Source organism: Hyperoodon ampullatus, assembly GCF_949752795.1.
Source record: "Hyperoodon ampullatus genome assembly, chromosome: 11".
NCBI lineage: Eukaryota > Metazoa > Chordata > Mammalia > Artiodactyla > Ziphiidae > Hyperoodon > Hyperoodon ampullatus.
Window position 1 is genome coordinate 58162553 of NC_136924.1, and position 18325 is coordinate 58180877.

An 18325-nucleotide genomic window follows, 5' to 3' on the forward strand; every position below is an offset into this window, starting at 1 on the left:
GCAGCAGGGACAGGCCTCAGTTGAGGGATGATTGCTTTGGTCTTAGGTGGGCTCTTGGAAGGCAAGACAAGGAATTATGCACAGCAGGAGCTCAGGAAATGTTGATGGGAGAGAAAAAGGAAGAGAGAGACTACCATATTGTATCCAGAGATTTTGAGATTGAATTTTGGGAATGGAGGAAAAGAAGAATCCGTTTCATAAAGCTGGAGAAAAACAGGTGATTCACTGATTTTATGTCCTGTCTTTCTAGCCTTCTCTCTTTTTTAAAAAAATTTATTTAGTTTTGGCTGCGTTGGGTCTTCATTGCTGCATGCAGGCTTTGTCTAGTTGCGGCGAGTGGGGGCTACTCTTCGTTGTGGTGCGCGGGCTTCTCATTGTGGTGGCTCCTCTTGTTGTGGAGCATGGGATTTAGGTGCGTGGGATTCAGTAGTTGTGGCGTGTGGGCTCAGTAGTCGTGGCGCATGGGCTTAGCTGCTCCGTGGCATGTGGGATCTTCCCCGACCAGGGATCAAACCCGTGTCTCCTGCATTGGCAGGCGGATTCTTTTATTTTATTTTATTTTTGCGGTACGCGGGCCTCCCACTGTTGTGGCCTCTCCCGTTGTGGAGCACAGGCTCCGGACGCGCAGGCTCAGCGGCCATGGCTCACGGGCCCAGCCGCTCCGCGGCATGTGGGATCTTCCCGGACCGGGGAACGAACCCGTGTCCCCTGCATCGGCAGGCGGACTCTCAACCACTGCGCCACCAGAGAAGCCCGGCAGGCGGATTCTTAACCACTGTGCCGCCAGGGAAGTCCTCTAGCCTTCTCTTAAACATACTTCAGAGATGGAGATGATTCAAGGAATTTGAAGATTTCATTTTTGTTTTGGTTTCTGGCTTTGCTTTGAGCTGAAAAATAAGGACTTTTTTAGTTTGCTTTTACTATGTTTAAGACATTTTTCAGATAAATAGAACTCTTTAAGATTAGGGCTTGGAGCTCAAATTATTAGTACTCTTAAAACAAATTTATTATTTGGAAGAAATTAGACACCATTTATTGCAAGAATAACAAGTTTATAGGGAAATCATTAGTAATTTATGAATAGAAAATCTTTTTTCCCCCAAATCGTCAAGAGAATTGGGTTTGAGATTTGGATGTTCTTTTGCTATGGTCTGTACGGTCTGTATTTACTTCTTCAAATAACTTTGGATGGCTTTTACATGACCACGTTACTGTTTTCATAAATGGTATTTTTAGGAATTGGAAATAACAGAAAGTTCTGGTAGACTTGCCACTTGTCCTAGATAACTTGTGTAGCTAAATGCCTCTTTCCCAAAAAGTGAGTGAAAAGCAACATCAGGCCAGGAGTTTAAGTGTTAAATGGATGTTTTTATGTAAGACCGTAGCAATAACAGAAGACATAACAGTGGTTGGTTCCATTGCTGGGCTTTTTTTTTTTTAACTTTGTTTCTGTTGTTTAAATTACAGAAGGAACATTCTTACTTTTCTGGTGTGTGTGAAGATTTTTCAAGAGTGATAAGTGGACAAGGTTCTCGTCTCAAGATACAACCAGTGCCCATTTTGTTTTCAGTGTCACTAAAGTATAATTAACTTTTTAAAAATTATTTATTTATTTATTTATTTGGCTGCATCGGGTCTCAGTTGCGGCAGGCGGGCTCCGTAGTTGCGGCTCACCAGCTCTGTAGTTGTGGCAATGTGGGCTCCTTAGTTGTGGCATGTGAACTCTTAGTTGCAGCACGCATGTGGGATCTAGTTCCCAGGCCTGGGACTGAACCCAGGTCCCCTGCATTGGGAGCACGGAGTCTTATCCACTGCACCACCAGGGAAGTCCCAAAGTACAATTAATTTTAGAGTAACTCCACTTTTGATCTTTCCCCTCCCACTCAAGATTTTTGGGAAAATTTTTTCCTATTTTTAGCCTCTCTTATACCTGTACTTTTTTATAAAACTGCATTCTCCACTATTTTGTTGAAAGATAACAGACTTCACAATATACCAAAATAATACAGCTGAAAATTTAACTTTATTATTTTCCTATTTAAACGTAATAGAGGGGGGCTTCCCTGGTGGCGCAGTGGTTAAGAGTCCGCCTGCCAATGCAGGGGACATGGGTTTGAGCCCTGGTCCGGGAAGATCCCACATGCCGTGGAGCAACTAAGCCCGTGCGCCACAATTACTGAGCCTGCGATCTAGAGCCCACGAGCCACAACTACTGAGCCCGTGTGCCACAACTACCGAAGCCCACGTGCCTAGAGCCCGTGCTCCGCAACAAGAGAAGCCACTGCAATGAGAAGCCCACGTGCTACAACAAAGAGGGGCCCCTGCTCCCTGCAACTAGAGAAAGCCTGCGCACAGCAACGAAGACCCAACGCAGCCAAAAATAAATAAATTTATAAAATAAAAAGCCATAGATACTCCTTATTTCATAAAAGGGGAGCACACAAAGGTATAAAGAAGTTAATTTTCAAATTACCTGTAATCCCATCCCAGAGAAAACTATTAGCATTTTGGTATATTTCATCTCATCAGTCTTTTCCTATGTATTTTTGAATGCAGCTCAGATATTACCATATATAAAGTCTTATATCCAGCTTTTTCAACATAACATTATATTAAAATTATTTTTCTCTTATCTATAAAAATCCTCTTTGTAAACATAATTTTAATGGCAGAGTAATATTCCATCATATGGATATACTATCATTTATTTAAACATTCTCTTAATATCAAATACTTAAAGGAGAGTTAGTGGGTCAAAGCACATAAAAATTAAGACGGCTTTGTTTCCTGGAGAGGTTGTTCTTGAGAACACGGGGAGGGGATACAGGGAGATGGTAAGGGTTGGGAGAGGGGTCCAGGCTAGCAGCAAGAAGGAGCGGCTCAGAGGTCCTGGCCCAGCTGTTCCAGTTCATTCAGCAGGAAGTCCATATCCACCCGCGTCAGCGCAGGGTTGGCCACGACCATGCGGAAGAAGTTGCCCCGGGTACCATGGGGCTGGTAGCCAATCATCATGGAGCCCTTCCTCACCATGCGCTCCTTGAGGACTGGGGCCACCTGTGGGAGGAGTGAAGCGACCTTCCAGCTGCAGCCTGGGGTCAGGTGAGGGGGTGAGTTCCCCAACTTGCACCTCCCTCCACCCAGACACCTTCCAGAGACAGCAACTCACGGCTCGGATCCTGACGTGGCCCCAGTTTACCCTTGCCACCACATCCAGCCCACTGGACCTTCTCTACCTCCTGCATTCTTTCACGTCTCACCATTCTCCACGTTATCACATGGGCCATTTTCTGCTAAATCCTGACTTTTCACTGAATCTCGACACTGCTTTTTCGGTCTAACTTCAAGCCTTCATCATCCTCGACACCTTCTTCTCCCCTATCTGAATCCCTGTAACATTTTTGATTTGTACCCTGTGATCTAATACAGTGGTCCCCAAACCTTTTGGCACCCAGGACCGGTTTTGTGGAAGACAGTTTTTCCACGGACCGGTGGAGGGGGGTGGTTTGGGATGATTCGAGCGCATTACATTTATTGTGCACTTTATTTCTATTATCATTACATTGTAATATATAATGAAATAATTATACAACTGACAATAATGCAGAATCAGTGGGAGCCCTAAGCTTGTTTTCACTTGCCACTCACTGATAGGGTTTTGTGAGTCTGCAAGCAATTGATTTATTATGGTCTCTGTGCAGTCAAACCTCTCTGCTAATGATAATCTGTATTTGCAGCCGCTCCCCAGTGCTAGCATCACCCCTCAGCTCCACCTCAGATCATCAAACATTAGATTCTCATAAGGAGCAACAACCTAGATCCCTCACATGCACAGTTCACAGCAGGGTTCAAGCTCCTATGAGAATCTAATGCCGCCGCTGATCTGACAGGAGGCGGAGCTCAGGTGGTCATGTGAGCGGTGGGGAGAGGCTGTAAATACAGATGAAGCTTCACTCGCTCGCCCATTGCTCACCTCTGGTTGTGCGGCCCGGTTCCTGACAGGCCATGGACCGGTACTGGTCCGTGGCCCGGGGGTTGGGGACACCTGATCTAACATGTAATTTCCAAGACTGCCTTGAACGCACTGGTTTCAAATAGGTAACGCTTGTTTTCTGAAATAACTCCTGAAGGGTAAGAACATTCTCGTCCTTTCGTATCATCTGCAGCACCTAGTACCGATCTGTCCTTAGCGACCAGGACATACCTCCTGGCCTGACAGGGCTGCTCTGTCCCCAGCATTAGTGAGCAAAACTCCAAGATCTTTCTGCATCACATCTCTGTCCTGGGCCTGAGCTCCCAGCAGAATGCCCCACACCATGTATCTATGTACTGCACACTGGTGACTTTTCTTGTAATGCCCTGCTCCGTCTTCTTCTTACTTTCCAGAAGCATACCTTGTCCCCCATTCCCAGGCTCACAGAAATGAGGACAAGTGGGCATCGTCTTCCCGTTCACGGTCCCCACCTCAGGAGCAAGACTAGCCAAGGGAACTGCCATGCCACTCACAGCCAGCAGGGGGCGGAAACACACCAGCTGCATCGGTTCCCTAATGGGTTAACCAGAGCAGGGAAGAGACTGCCTACCTTAGCCAGCCTTTCTCCGTAATCCGGACTCCCCTTCTTCTCCCGCAGACTGGGGGGCACGAACCAGAAACACACGTTGACAAATTCAGGCTGAGAGGAATGAGGAAGAGGAAGGTGTGAGCTGAGGAAGGGGGACCGTTCCCCTCTCACTGCCCCTCTTCCCCAACCAGGGCTCTGCTGGGGGGTGGGGGGACGGGGTATGAAAAACAGTACAAGGTCAGTCATACCTCCATGACCAACTCAAAAGCTTCCCGCTTCTTCAGTTCCTCCACCAGGTACCTGTGAGCACAGAGTGAGACATCATGGGTGGGGGAGGTAAGGCAGAGATACAGAAACAAAAGCAACCCAGAGAGTGACCCAAGAGACGCTAAGAACAGGAAAGGGGTGCAGGGCTGGAGCCCGGAGAGGGGAAACGGGACCGCCCCCACTCCTACCGGGCAAGGGCAAAGGCCTGGTCCACACGCCGCTCCAGCCCCTGCCCGCCCTGTGCCTTCCACATGAGCCACAGCTTCAGACAGTCCACGCGGCGGCCACACTGCACCACCTTGTCTCCAGTGTCCAGAGCCACATCGTAGAACTTGTCCTGCTGGAACAGGTAGCTGGCCTGGGACCCGTGGCAGCGCTTGAGCAGGTTCTGTGGAGGGTGAGGAGACAGTCAGACCCACCCTCCCCGCCGAGGTTTCCTCCAGAGCTGCACTGGGCCATTTCTTAGCTCAGTCCACAGGCTTCTTTCCCTGGAACTAGGCGGCACTGATGGGACGGCTGCCAGCTGACTGAAACCCTCTCTCCGGGTTTTCTTCCAACACTCAGAGTTCTTCCCAAATGACCCAGGATCCCTCTGATTACGACTTAAACTGGGAACTTTTTCCTTTGCAGGAAGACAGGGGAGTGAGGGAGCCCACTACGGGGAATTAGGGTGGTCACAGATATTCAGCTTCAGATGACATGGTAAGGAGAACATGGTAAGGCGACGAGCTCCTCTCAGGTGGGACAGAAAAGAAGACAGAGGTCCAGGGTGGGAGGTGGCGTCAGGGCAGGGGAGGGGCAGACCCACCGAGGTGTCCCGGAGAAGAAGAGCTGAGCACTGCAGGCCTGCCGAGAGGAGCTTGTGGGGATTCCAGGCCACGGAGTCAGCCCTGGGGTTGGCACAGCAAAGCAGGGTCAGCTGACTCCCCCTCAAGCTGCCCAACCAGAGCCCCAACCTTTCCAGATCTCCAGTAAAAGGGGCTGCGGTCTCACCCCGGCCCAGCAGAAGAATTTCCAGGTCTGACGTCTGACCTCCCAGCCCCAATCAACCATCTCTCCAATCTCCCTCCTACCAGCCTCCTTCCCCTACTACCATCTGAGCTCCCTGGTCCAAGACTACTCTCTGGATCAAGGATTTGAAGAGTGAGATTCAGGGCGTAGGGGGCTGTATGCACCTCTGGATCCCATTCAGGAGATGTCTATGTGTCTGTGACAGCAGGACGCTCCCTCCCCAGGCGGCCTGTGGAGCAAAAGGAACAATGTGGGCCTTGGCCTTGGCCTCAGTTCAGCCTACCCCATCCTCAGGCCCGGGTACCACTCACATCCACGTGCAGCCACAGCCCATGACGCTGGCACACGTCTGCAACTGCCTCCAGAGGGTCAAAGGCCCCCAGCACGGTAGTGCCAGAGGTGGCACTGACCAGGAATGGCACAGCACCCTGTGGCAAAAATGCAGAGGGAGAAAGAGGCTGTGAAGTCATCTCAAGCGCTACCCAGAGCCTGGTGCTGAGATCCAGCTCTATAAACTCTTCACATGCCTGACCTGGGCCCTTGCAACCTTATAACATGTTACTGTCTCATTTAATTTGCAAGTGAGGACACTGAGATTCAGAGGAGTTAAGAAACCTGCCCCCAAGCTGAAACTCCAGAGAGGGAATTCAAACCTAGGTCTGTCTGATGGTCTATTTCCAAAGTTCATATTCTTTCAAAAAAGTTGAACGTCTTACTGGAAGATCAAAATGCTATTTTAAGGGCTTCCCTGGTGGCGCAGTGGTTGAGAGTCTGCCTGCCGATGCAGGGGACACGGGTTCGTGCCCCGGTCCGGGAGGATCCCACATGCTGCGGAGCGGCTGGGCCTGTGATGTGAGCCATGGCCTCTGAGCCTGCGCGTTCGGAGCCTGTGCTCTAAAATGGGAGAAGGCCACAACAGTTAGAGGCCCCCCCCCCCAAAAAAAAATGCTATTTTAAACATCCTAATAGTAGAAAAGTTTATGAGGAACTTGAATTAGTATTCAAAAAACTACTACAAAGAAAAGCGCAGGCCCAGATGGCTTCACTGATGAGTTGTACAAAACATTAAAAAAAGAATTGAGTGCTTGCTTCGGCAGCACATATACTAAAACTGGAACGATACAGAGAAGATTAGCATGGCCCCTGCGCAAGGATGACATGCAAATTCGTGAAGCGTTCCATGTTTAAAAAAAAAAAAGAATTGATACTAGCTAGGGCTTCCCTGGTGGCACAGTGGTTAAGAGTCCGCCTGCCAATGCAGGGGACATGGGTTCGAGCCCTGGTCTGGGAAGATCCCACATGCCGCAGAGCAACTAAGCCCGTGTGCCACAACTACTGAGCTTGCGCTCTAGAGCCCGTGAGCCACAACTACTGAAGCCCGCGCGCCTAGAGCCCGTGCTCCGCAAGAAGAGAAGCCACCGCAATGAGAAGCCCACACTGCAGCGAAGAGCAGACCCCGCTTGCCACAACTAGAGAAAGCCCGCATGCAGCAACAAAGACCCAATGCAGCCAAAAATAAACAAATTAAAAATAAATTAATTTTTTTAAAAAAGAATTGATACCAGCTCTTCATCAGCTTCCAAAAAAAAAGAAGAGGAGGGAACACTTCTGAATTCATCCTATGAAGTGAGTATTACCCTGATACCAAAACCAGACAAAATATCACAAGAAAACTACAGAATATATCTCTTCTAAATATAGACATAAAAATCTACAAAACACTAGCAAAATAAAATCAGCAACATATAAAAATAATTATACACCATGACAAAGTGGGATTTGTCCCAAGAGTGCAAGCTTGGTTTAACATCCAAAAATCAATTAATGTAATACATCCTATCAATAGAAAAACGAAAAAACCCCACATCTCAATGTGGTTTATTGATCATCTCAGTAGACACAGAAAAACATTTGACAAAATCCAACACTCCTTCATGATATAAACACTCAAAAAACTAGTATTTGAAGGGAACTTCCTTAACTTGATAAAGGGCAACTACAAAAAAACCCACAGCTAACATCATACTCAATGGTGAAAGACTGAAAGCCTTCCCCCTAAGATCAGGAACAAGACAAGGATGTTCACACTCCTCATTTCTATTCAACATTGTGCTGAGGTTCTAGCAGGGCAATTAGGTAAAAAAAAAAATAAGAGCCATCCAGATTGGAAAGGAAAAAAGCAAAATTATCTGTATGTACAGATAACATTATATTATACCGAGTAAATCCTAAGGAATCCACTAAAAAAAACTATTAGAATTAATAAATGAGTTCAGCAAGTTCGCAGGGTACAAGATCAATATTCAAAAATCAGTTGTATTTCTACACATTAGCAGTGAACAATCCAAAAATGGAATTAAGAAAACAATTTCATTTATAAGAACATCAAAAACAATAAAATACTTAGGAATAAATTCAACAAAAGAAGTGTAAAACATATACTCCGAAAACTACAAAGCACTGTTGAAAGAAATCAAAGAAGACCTAAATAAATGGAGGCATTCCATGTTCATGGATCTACAGATTGAACACATCCCTATCAAAATCCCAGCTGGCTTCTTTGCAGAAATTGACAAGCTGATCCTAAAATTCAAATGGAAGTTTAAGGGACCCAAAAAGCCAAAACCATCCTGAAAAAGAACAAAGTTGGAGGACTCACACATCTGATTTCAAAATTTACTACAAAGCTATATTAAGACAATGTGGTCTATAGGATAGACATGCAGATCAATGGAATAGACCGAGAGTCCAGAAGTAAATCCTCACACTTACACTCAATGGATTTTAACATGGATGCCAAGACAATTCATTGGGGAAAGAACAGTCTTCTCAAAAACCGATGCTGCAACCATTTGCATGTGGAGATATATACATATTTTTTAAATTTGTACTTAAATACATAGTTGAGGTATTTTCATGTTAACATATATATTCCCATCTTATTCTTTTAAATGGCTGCATACTACTCCAATAATAACAATAACAACAATGGCAGCTAATATTTATTTACTGCTTCACTGTTCTAAGTGCTTTACACATAATTCATTTAAGCCTTACAACAACCCTATAAGTTCTATATTATGCTCGTTTTACAAAGGAAGAAACTGACACAGATACATCATAATTTATCTATTGATGGATATTTAAAAATTTTTTTTAAAGTTTACACTTCGCTCCAGTGCACACAATTCTAAGCACTTGTGATGATTTATAGACTAATCCTAGCAGCAGGACACAGAGTCAGTGGATAGATACATTTAAAAATGGTACAGGACTTCCCCGGTGGTCCAGTGGCTAAGACTTCGTGCTCGCAATGCAGGGGGCTCGGGTTCGATCACTGGTCAGGGAACTAGATCCCACATGCCACAACTAAGAGTTCACATGGGACTTCCCTGGTGGCGCAGTGGTTAAGAATCCGCCCGCCAATGCGGGGGACATGGGTTCGAGCCCTGGTCCAGGAAGATTCCACATGCCGTGGAGCAACTAAGCCCGTGCGCCACAACTACTGAGCCTGCGCTCTAGAGCCCGCAAGGGGGAACCCCATGCCACAACTAGTGAAGACCGCGTGCCTAGAGCCTGTGCTCCACAACAAGAGAAGCCACCACAATGAGAAGCCCACACACCTCAAAGAAAAGTAGCCCCCTCTCGACGCAACTAGAGAAAAGCCCGCACGCAGCAACGAAGACCCAATGCAGCCAAAAATAAATAAATTTATTTTTTTTAAAAAAAGAGTTCACATGCCGCAACTAAAAGATCCTGCATGCCACAACTAAGACCCGCAGCAGCCAAATAAATAAATATTTGTAAATAAACAAATAAATAAACAAGTAAATAAAAATGGTATAGATAGTGCTGAAACGCCCTCCAAGACGGCTGCAGCAGCTCCCATGTCCCTTAGTGTGGAGGGGCGTGCAGGGGCCTCCACATCTCCCATTGCTCCAAGTCCGCATTGCTCACCACTGGCCCACACATCTTCCTAAACTTCCTGCACAGACCCTGCCAGCTCACAGAAACCTTCTGTGCTACACCTCAGGTCCCCAACATCCTCCCTGAGGTGCCCCTTGGGCCTCCACTCAATGAATCAGTCCTGCCCCTGCCCTGGGATCCGATACTGCCCATGGGTCTCAGCAGGACTACAGTGTCCTTGAGCCCCAGAGATCACTTCAGCCCACCAGGGAAACGGGCACAGAGATCGAGGGGAGGGATGAGGGGAGCCTTGAGTAGGCACAGGCCAAAGAACCCTCCAAGAAAGGAACAGAAGGGTCCTGTTCCACTGCCTCAGCACCCCTCACTCACTCACCTCAGCCTCGGCCAGACCGATCTGCCTCTCCAGATCCTCAGGGATCATTTTCCCTCTGGAAAAGAAAACTTAGTGGGTAGGGGAGGAATAGGTTCTCTAGGCTGGGCGGCAGAACTGTCGAGAGCAGGGTAGTGTGCAGTTAGCAGTGCAGAAGCCACAGTGTTGATTTTTCCCTAAGAGGGGTAAACAGATCTCAGGGGACAGGGCGGAGACTCTAGCAGGCACTGGTAGACAGCACAGGCAATCGGTGGGAACAGAGCAGGGAGAGAAGTCCGCCGGGGTGTGCTCCAGAGGCCAGAGCCCCTGGCAATGAGAAGGCACACTGCGCCAGGCTGGGTCTGAGACACGCAGACAGAAGGACCTTCACCTCTCATCTGCCTTGACCATTCGGACACTGTCAGTGCCAAGTCCCAGAAAAGCAGCTCCTTTCTTGACAGAGTAATGACACTGTGGAGGAAGGCAGAGGGCAGGGAGGGTGGGGAGGAGAAAGACTGGTCAAACAGATGAGACACTGTAGACCAGGGCTTCTGAAACACTCGTGGGCCTACAAATCACCAGTGTGTCTGGTTAAAATGCAGATTCAGGGGCTTCCCTGGTGGCGCAGTGGTTGAGAGTCTGCCTGCCGATGCTAGGGGACACGGGTTCGTGCCCCGGTCCAGGAAGATCCCATATGCCGTGGAGCGGCTAGGCCCGTGAGCCATGGCCACTGAGCCTGCGCTCTGCAACGGGAGAGGCCACAACAGTGAGAGGCCCACATACCGCAAAAAAAAAGAAAAAAAAATGCAGATTCATATTCAGTAGGTCTGGGCTGGGGCCCGAGATTCTGCATTTCTAACAAGTTCCCAGGTGACCCTGATGCTGCTGGTCCATGGTCCGTACTGGGTGTGGACTGTGTACACTGCCCTGGATGCCCCTCTGCTACCCCCACACAGAAGGCAAGGTGAATGGGGAGTGTTTACACAGCCCCTTGGTTGGAAGGAGGCACATCCGCCTGGGGGCAGGCTGGTCTCCGAAGAGATGGGTCTGAGCAGGCAGAGGATCTGACAGGTCTCGGACTCAGCTGGCTGGAGATTAGAATTGGGGAGCCCAGGGTAGGCCTGTGCCTCTTCCCACCTCCTTTGATGTGAAAAGGGCCAGGGGCGGCAGTGCCCAGAGGCCCCTTTGTTTGCAATCCGGGTAGCGCTGATAGCGGGCCAGGTTCACAGCATACATGTTGGAGATGGAGCCACCTGTCACAGGGAAGGGGTGGTGGCAAGAGGGAGGGGCAGTGGGTCAAAACTGGAGCTTGGCTCTCTTGACCTCTTCACCCAGAAGAACTGATCAAAGAAGCACGAGTGATTGGCTACCAGGCCACGAGTTCTGAGGGCTCGACAAATGGCACGCTGGTAACCCAGAACAGCGGGATCTGCACATCCCCTGACTCCCCCTCCTAATCCGGGGCTGATCCCAGGATCCACCACCCCACCCCACCCCCCGCCAGGACAGCAGGCACTGATCCCATGTATTATTTGGCAAACACAGGGATACAGGGGACTGGGCAGCTTCTCTCTGGTTTGGCCCGAGCCCAGCTGGAGAAGAAACAAAGAAGAATCACCCCTCCCTGCCAGCTTAGAGCAAGAGAACAGTGGGGAAGGAGGAACCCTTGAAAAGGCCACAGAAAGGTCCCCCTCCTGTTTACATACCAGGGCAGAAGACGCCGTCCCCAGAGCTCCAGCCCACCAGGGCCCGGAGTTTCTTCAGCACCTCTTCTTCCATGAGGACAAACACGGGGGCGATCTCATATGTATACCTGCCAGGAGAGGGAATGATGAGAATGGGAAAGAGACAGGGAGAGACTCTGCGAGGAGTTGGAGAGAGGAGGTGGACAGAGTGAAGTGACAGGAGGGTCCAAAGAGAGGACTGAGTTGGTGAAAAAGAACAAGGGAGGAAAAGATGAGAAAAAACTGGAGCCAGGAGGCATGAGAAAGCTTGGGAAAGGAAGCCCAAAGGGTACGAGGGGAAAGACTCTGCCAGCAGAGATTCCCAGAAAAGACAGGGGGACAAGCACCATTCTCCTCTCCTACCCACAGAGTGTGTCTCCCACAAACCCAAATCCTTTCGGGGTTGTGCAAGGGCGCCCTGGGATGGCTCACTGGCTGGTGTTGAGGCTCTCAGTGACAATGCGCCCGGCCAGGGCATGGGGATCCAACCCTGAGAAGAGCTGGTTGAAGAAACGAGGGTGACCTGGAGAAGGGGGACAGGGGCTCAGAGTGGAGCTGGGTACAAATTCTAGACGCGCCTCCCCGCAGGACCCAGGACCCACAGGTCTTCACACTGTAGCGGATCACGGCCCGGCAGCGCTCCAGGATCTGCTCCTGCGGCTCCCCCTCATTCCGCAGCTCCAAATCCAGAAGCTGCTTCAGCTCCTCCGGCTCCCTCCACTCGCAGACCTAGGAGGAGAAGCGGGAGATTCTGGGGGCGCTGAGGCACCCTGCTGACTGGCTGCCCAAACCACATCTCAGCAGACAGAAGACACCAGCAAGCTGCACTTAGAGCAAGTTAGGAATATTTTCCAAGCAACACACGAACAAGGGTAAATAAACAGAGTCTGGCCCAGTATGTAATCCCTGAGGCACACGGTGAGAGTGATGAATTCTGGGGAGAAGCCTGGACAGAGGAGGAAAGTTCTCAGCCAGGTTTGATGGGCAGGAGGAGGGGGGGAGAAAAGACCCACCTTCTCGGAGGCACTGGTCCCTTTCCGAATGACCTCATCCACCACAATCCCAAACACATCCTGGAGCAAGGCTTCTGCAGCCACGGCGTCCCCATCAAGGGAGAGGAGTGGTTGAGAGTCAGCCATCAGGAGAAAATCTGTGAGCAGAGCAGGAGTTATTACCTACTCAGCCTGGGGACCCCACCTGGACCTAACCAGCAAGAACTTCAACTCCGTAATGGGCCTAAGGCCTAGCCCCAGCCTTCACTGTACAGATAAAGGTAAGTGAGAACGTCCAGGGAGAGAGCCAGCAGAAGCAGGTGGGAAAGAAAAAGGCAATTAGGGCTTCCCTGGTGGCGCAGTGGTTGAGAGTCCGCCTGCTGATGCAGGGGACACAGGTTCGTGCCCCGGTCTGGGAAGATCCCACATGCCGCGGAGCGACTGGGCCCGTGAGCCATGGCCGCTAAGCCTGCGCGTCCGGAGCCTGTGATCCGCAATGGGAGAGGCCACAACAGTGAGAGGCCCGCGTACCACAAAAAAAAAAAAAAAAAAAGGCAATTAGTGCTGAGCAGGTAGAATCCAGTGGTCACTGCTCACCAAAGGCAAAGGTGAGAAGCTCACCTGTCTGCTCAGGTCTTTGTCCAGGTGAGCTGGAAGCAGGGGACACAATTGGCTTTTTAGAGTGTTAGGACTAGGGTAGCAGAGGGAGCAAGGTATAGGCAGCAGTCACATGACCATGACATCGTTCTCATGACCCTTGCCCTAAAGATTTGGGATAGGGCCAGCGGGTTGAGATAAGTTTCCTGAATAACCATTAGCTGACATGAAGAAGGGGGGAGATGAGATGTAAGGCAAAAACACATGCCACCTTCACTTAGGCTGGAGAGGAGCAGAGAAATGGTTTAGGCAGGCCTGAGAGGCCAATCTCTTTGCATCCCAACCCCCAGAGTCTTCTCAGAACTGTCCTGATTTCTAAAGCCCTCTTCTCCAAAGAGCAGGAAGAAAAGGAGGCCACACTGAGGAGGCAGACTGTTAAGTATAATCCTGTGCCTTGCAGGTTGAGAGTGCTCAAGAAACAGGGAGTGGCTGTTTGAAGTGAGCACCAACTGTGTTCACACCAGGGTGCCGGGGTTGGTGGGGGGGAGGAGGGTGGACACTGATGCATGTGCAAGAGTTACAGCCCAGGGCCCTGGCTAGATGCTGATCCCAAGCGCTATTCAGGAGAAGAGATGGATGAAGGCTGAAGACTGAGGAGGATCTGCAGTGGGACAGGGGCTGTAACTTGAAAGCAGGCAGGAGAAACAGGACTGGAGAAAGAGAGGAAGAGAGGCATTCAGGGACAGGGGGGAATGCCATGAGCTTACATTGGGAATGAGTATGGCTGATTCTCAGGTCAGTCAAGGTGCCTGGCTGGCTGGAGAGAAGGTCTGCAAGGATGACATGGGAGCAAAGGCAGGGTGGGCAGAGCTGCACGAGATTATGGAGAGCCTTGAGTGCCAGCCAGGCCAAGAATCTAGATTTTATCCTGCAGAAAATGGAAAGCCACTGAAAGATTCTGTGGCAAGGATTAATGTCATGAAAACAATGCTCTCAGAAGACCAGTGTATACCAGATGGATGCAGAAGAATGAAGCAGCCATTGCTGTAAACCAGGAAAGAGGTGAGCCACACGTGAATAAGGGTGGTGTCGCTAGGGAAGGACAGGTACAGGAATATGCAGGCTTAACCACCTGCTGGATTATACTCAATTCAACACTTACGGAAGCTACATTGGAGGGGAAGGAAGGGTCAAGGACGACCCTGGGGTTTCAAGTCTGGGTGACTGGAAGAATAATGGTGCCCCTAAAAGAAATAGGGAAGCGGAAAGTGGAGGCTGGATGGAAAGTAAGATTGTTATTTCTTGGAAATACTCATCTAAGTGGAGGTGTCCAGGGCTACAAATACGCATATGGGAGGAAGTCAGGTCCAGAGCTCTGCTGAGATGAAGGAATGAGAAGCAGACTCGAGAGGTGGAGCACAGCTGAAGCCTTGTGATGGGCTCCATTCCCCAGGGGAGAGAACGCTCACAGGGATGGCCAGGGAGAGAGGGGCAAATACCAAGGCCTGGGGAACCCACTAAATGAGGGGGTAAGAGGATCCAGGAAACATGGAACGGAAGGAATCTTCCTTTGGCATAATCCACTGTCAGCAGCCACTGGACCCCAAGCTAGTTGAAAACACAGGTCCAAGGGACCCCAGTGGTCCTATCCTTAAACTTCTCCTCAGTAGATTGGGTTTTGGGAAACTAGGGGAGCTGGCCCAGCTTTGAGAATAAGACTCAATCCTTCATCAGTGCTCACTCTGGCTCCCCTGACAGGTGGCAGCAGTGGGGCGTTTTAGGTGGAAAGGCTAGAAGAAGAGAGACTAATAAAAATAGGCACCATGGAAGTACTTACCACCTGCCTCATTCTGTACTTAACATGCATTATTCTCATCTTCACAACCACTGAAGTTAAGTTTATGACCCACATTTAAAGATGAGGAAACAGATTTCAGAGACACTACGTATGTAACGTGTCCAGGTCATGCAGCCAGTATGTGGCTGAGCTGGGTCTGGACAAGGGTGTGTGGGGCTCCGAAGATCCCGTCCCTAGTCAACAGGCTCCACCGCCTCATGCGGGGATCCCTCAGCCACTGAGCTTGCTGTGGCACAAAGGCTTCTGGGCCAGGAGTGAGTACACCTCAGGGCCTCAGTTTCTGTAAAATAAGGGATTTAAAGCGAGAACCTCCAAGGTATCTGTGGGTGTTCATCAGCTCAGGCTGTTGGATACGGTAAGCAGGCCAGGGGAGTGGAAAACAGGCTGCAAGGAGGGAACAACTGGTGAAGAAAGAGAGACCCCAGGCTGGAGGAAGGCTTTTCCCAAAGCTCTGAAGAGAGGTCTGCAGGGAAGACATGGCTCTGTCCACCCGGCCCCTTCTGTATCCATCCCACCAAAGTCACCACTCAGAAATGAAAGGTGGGGACTTCCCTGGTGGCGCAGTGGTTACGAATCTGCCCGCCAATGCAGGGGACACAGGTTCGAGCCCTGGTCTGGGGCTCCACATGCCGTGGAGCCACTAAGCCCGCGAGCCACAGCTACTGAGCCCGCGTGCCATGACTAGTGAAGCCTGCGTGCCTACAGCCCGTGCTCCACAACAAGAGAAGCCACTGCAATGAGAAGCCCGCGCACCACAACGAAGAGTAGCCCCGCTCGCCGCAACTAGACAAAGCCCGCGCACAGCAACAAAGACCCAGTGCAGCCAAAAATAAATAAATAAAATAAATTTAAAAAAAAAAAAAAAGAAAGGTGGAGGCAAGGGCTCTGAACACCTCCAGTTTCCTCCGGGATAAACAGGGAGGTGAGGCATCCCTACCCTCACGCCCCATACAGAATCCTGTCCTGGGGACCTGAGAGAGTTTTCCTTTTTCAAAGCAAGAAGGACATTAACCCCCAAGATAGAATGATAAAGCAAAGAAACATGAATAAACTTAGGAACAGCACTTTCGCTCCTGGCTGAGAATATGCTGGAAGGACCAAGTAGGGTTTGTTTAAAAATTGACAAGTTTTGTATGGACACCAAGGGGGGAAAGTGGTGGGGGGTGGGGGGTGGGATGAACTGGGAGATTGGGATTGACATATATACACTAATATGTATAAAATAGATAACTAATAAGAACCTGCTGTATAAAAAAAAAAATAAAATTCAAAAAAAAATTGACAAGTTTTTCTTACTTCACGGGATCTTTAGTTCATAAACTCCTCCAGCCATCAACTCCCTTGTATCTTTCTTTCCTTCACTTACACAACCTAGATTGTATGGTCTGTTGTTTCAACCACTCTTTGTCCAAAATCCTCAACTCCCTGGCCCTAATGTCCTTCCACCAAGTCCACCTGGCAAAACCCCAATCCAACTGGCCAGTCCTTCTCTTACCAAATCCACCAGGGCTGCTGAATTCTGCTAGTGAAAACCACCTAACCATTCAAATTGATTTTTCTATAAATTCATGGTCTCTGTGCTCATTCCAATAAAACACACCAGATTAAATGCATATGTTTACCACTACTCCTTCCTGAAACCCCACTAAAATTATATCAGTGAAATTTTAAATTCAGAAGAATAAAGCAGATGAGAGACAAGAGGTAAGAGATGTGAATAACTGTAGAAGATAGAAAGCAGATGAGAAGTGGTAAGTGGTTCAGCAAATGCAGAAAGTTAAAGCCACTCTGTCTGCAGAGGGTTATGCCAACAGGATATAAGCTGGTTCTTAGGGCAGAAGCCCAGAAAGGCTCAGGAATTTACAACAGTAGCTACCTTGGAAGCCAGGAGGAGGAAGCACAGCTAAAAACGTGGAAATTAGATGAAAATTTTTTTTTTTTTTTTTTTTTTGCTGTACGCGGGCCTCTCACTGCTGTGGCCTCTCCCGCTGCGGAGCACAGGCTCCGGACGCACAGGCTCCGCGGCCATGGCTCACGGGCCCAGCCGCCCCGCGGCACGTGGGATCTTCTGGGATCGGGGCACGAACCCGTGTCCCCTGCATCGGCAGGCGGACCCTCAACCACTGCGCCACCAGGGAAGCCCCTAGATGAAAATTTATACAAGAAACATTTAGGCTCTCACTCTTCTCCCCCTGCCCATTCAGCGAGGCAACTCCCCTCTCCTCCACCTAATTCCAAAGAAGCAGGAAGTCTGTTTTCTAGAGAAACTGAAATGGAGCGGCTGGGACTTAGGGATGCCAAGCACAGCAGAAGGTGAGGAGGAGGCACTGTACTGAATACAAGAGGATTAGCAGGAAGTATCCAGTCAAGTCCTTTCTCCCAATCAGTGTTCAGAACCAGTGGCCTGGTGTAAACCTTCCAGGGCCAGGAGACTGGAGGATTCCTCTCTGAAGAAACTGACCTCAATAGCCCTAGAGAAAAGACCTGACACTCTTATTTCAGTCCTCGCCCAATCACCTAGTCAGTGATGCCACAAGTCAATAAACACATCCTTTCTATGCACTTGGGCCTTCCAATATGCCTTAGTGCTTCACTCTTAAATGTGAGCAGACAGACAGCCAGGGAATACTCGACACTTGAGGAAAGCCCCTAATGTGAACCACAGAGGTAAAAACAGACAAACTGAAAAAAGGTATTTGGTAGAAGAGGAGAAATGCAGGGAGCAGAAGAAAGCTTCAAAAATTCAGGAAGATACTGCATTCATAACAAAAAAAAAAAGGGGGGGGGTTGCTCTCAAAAAGGAACACTCAGAGAACAATGAGAAGCTCTAGAGTTTTAAAAATATGACAACTTAAATGACAGTCAAGAAAATCACACAGAAAGATAAAAATATAAAGAGATGGGGCTTCCCTGGTGGCGCAGTGGTTGAGACTCCGCCTGCCGATGCAGGGGACACGGGTTCGTGCCCCAGTCCGGGAAGATCCCACATGCCGCTGAGCGGCTGGGCCCGTGAGCCATGGCCGCTGAGCCTGTGCGTCCGG

At 49.3% G+C, this 18325-nt stretch overlaps 1 protein-coding gene across 1 annotated transcript; it reads right to left on the minus strand.

The window, feature by feature from the left end:
* Positions 1 to 2696: 2696 nt before the first annotated feature.
* Positions 2697 to 17872, minus strand: CSAD (cysteine sulfinic acid decarboxylase). Its single transcript, XM_079714569.1, has 15 exons — positions 17161 to 17872; positions 12851 to 12987; positions 12440 to 12566; positions 12270 to 12360; positions 11820 to 11926; positions 11251 to 11366; positions 10505 to 10584; positions 10138 to 10192; positions 6149 to 6265; positions 6002 to 6066; positions 5635 to 5716; positions 5015 to 5214; positions 4808 to 4859; positions 4581 to 4670; positions 2697 to 3054 (listed from the first exon to the last, which is right to left on the minus strand). The coding sequence occupies exons 2-15, from the start codon at positions 12974 to 12976 to the stop codon at positions 2881 to 2883; spliced, it is 1482 nt and encodes a 493-aa protein (XP_079570695.1). The 5' UTR covers positions 12977 to 12987; positions 17161 to 17872; the 3' UTR covers positions 2697 to 2880.
* Between the last annotated feature and the right edge of the window lie 453 nt (positions 17873 to 18325).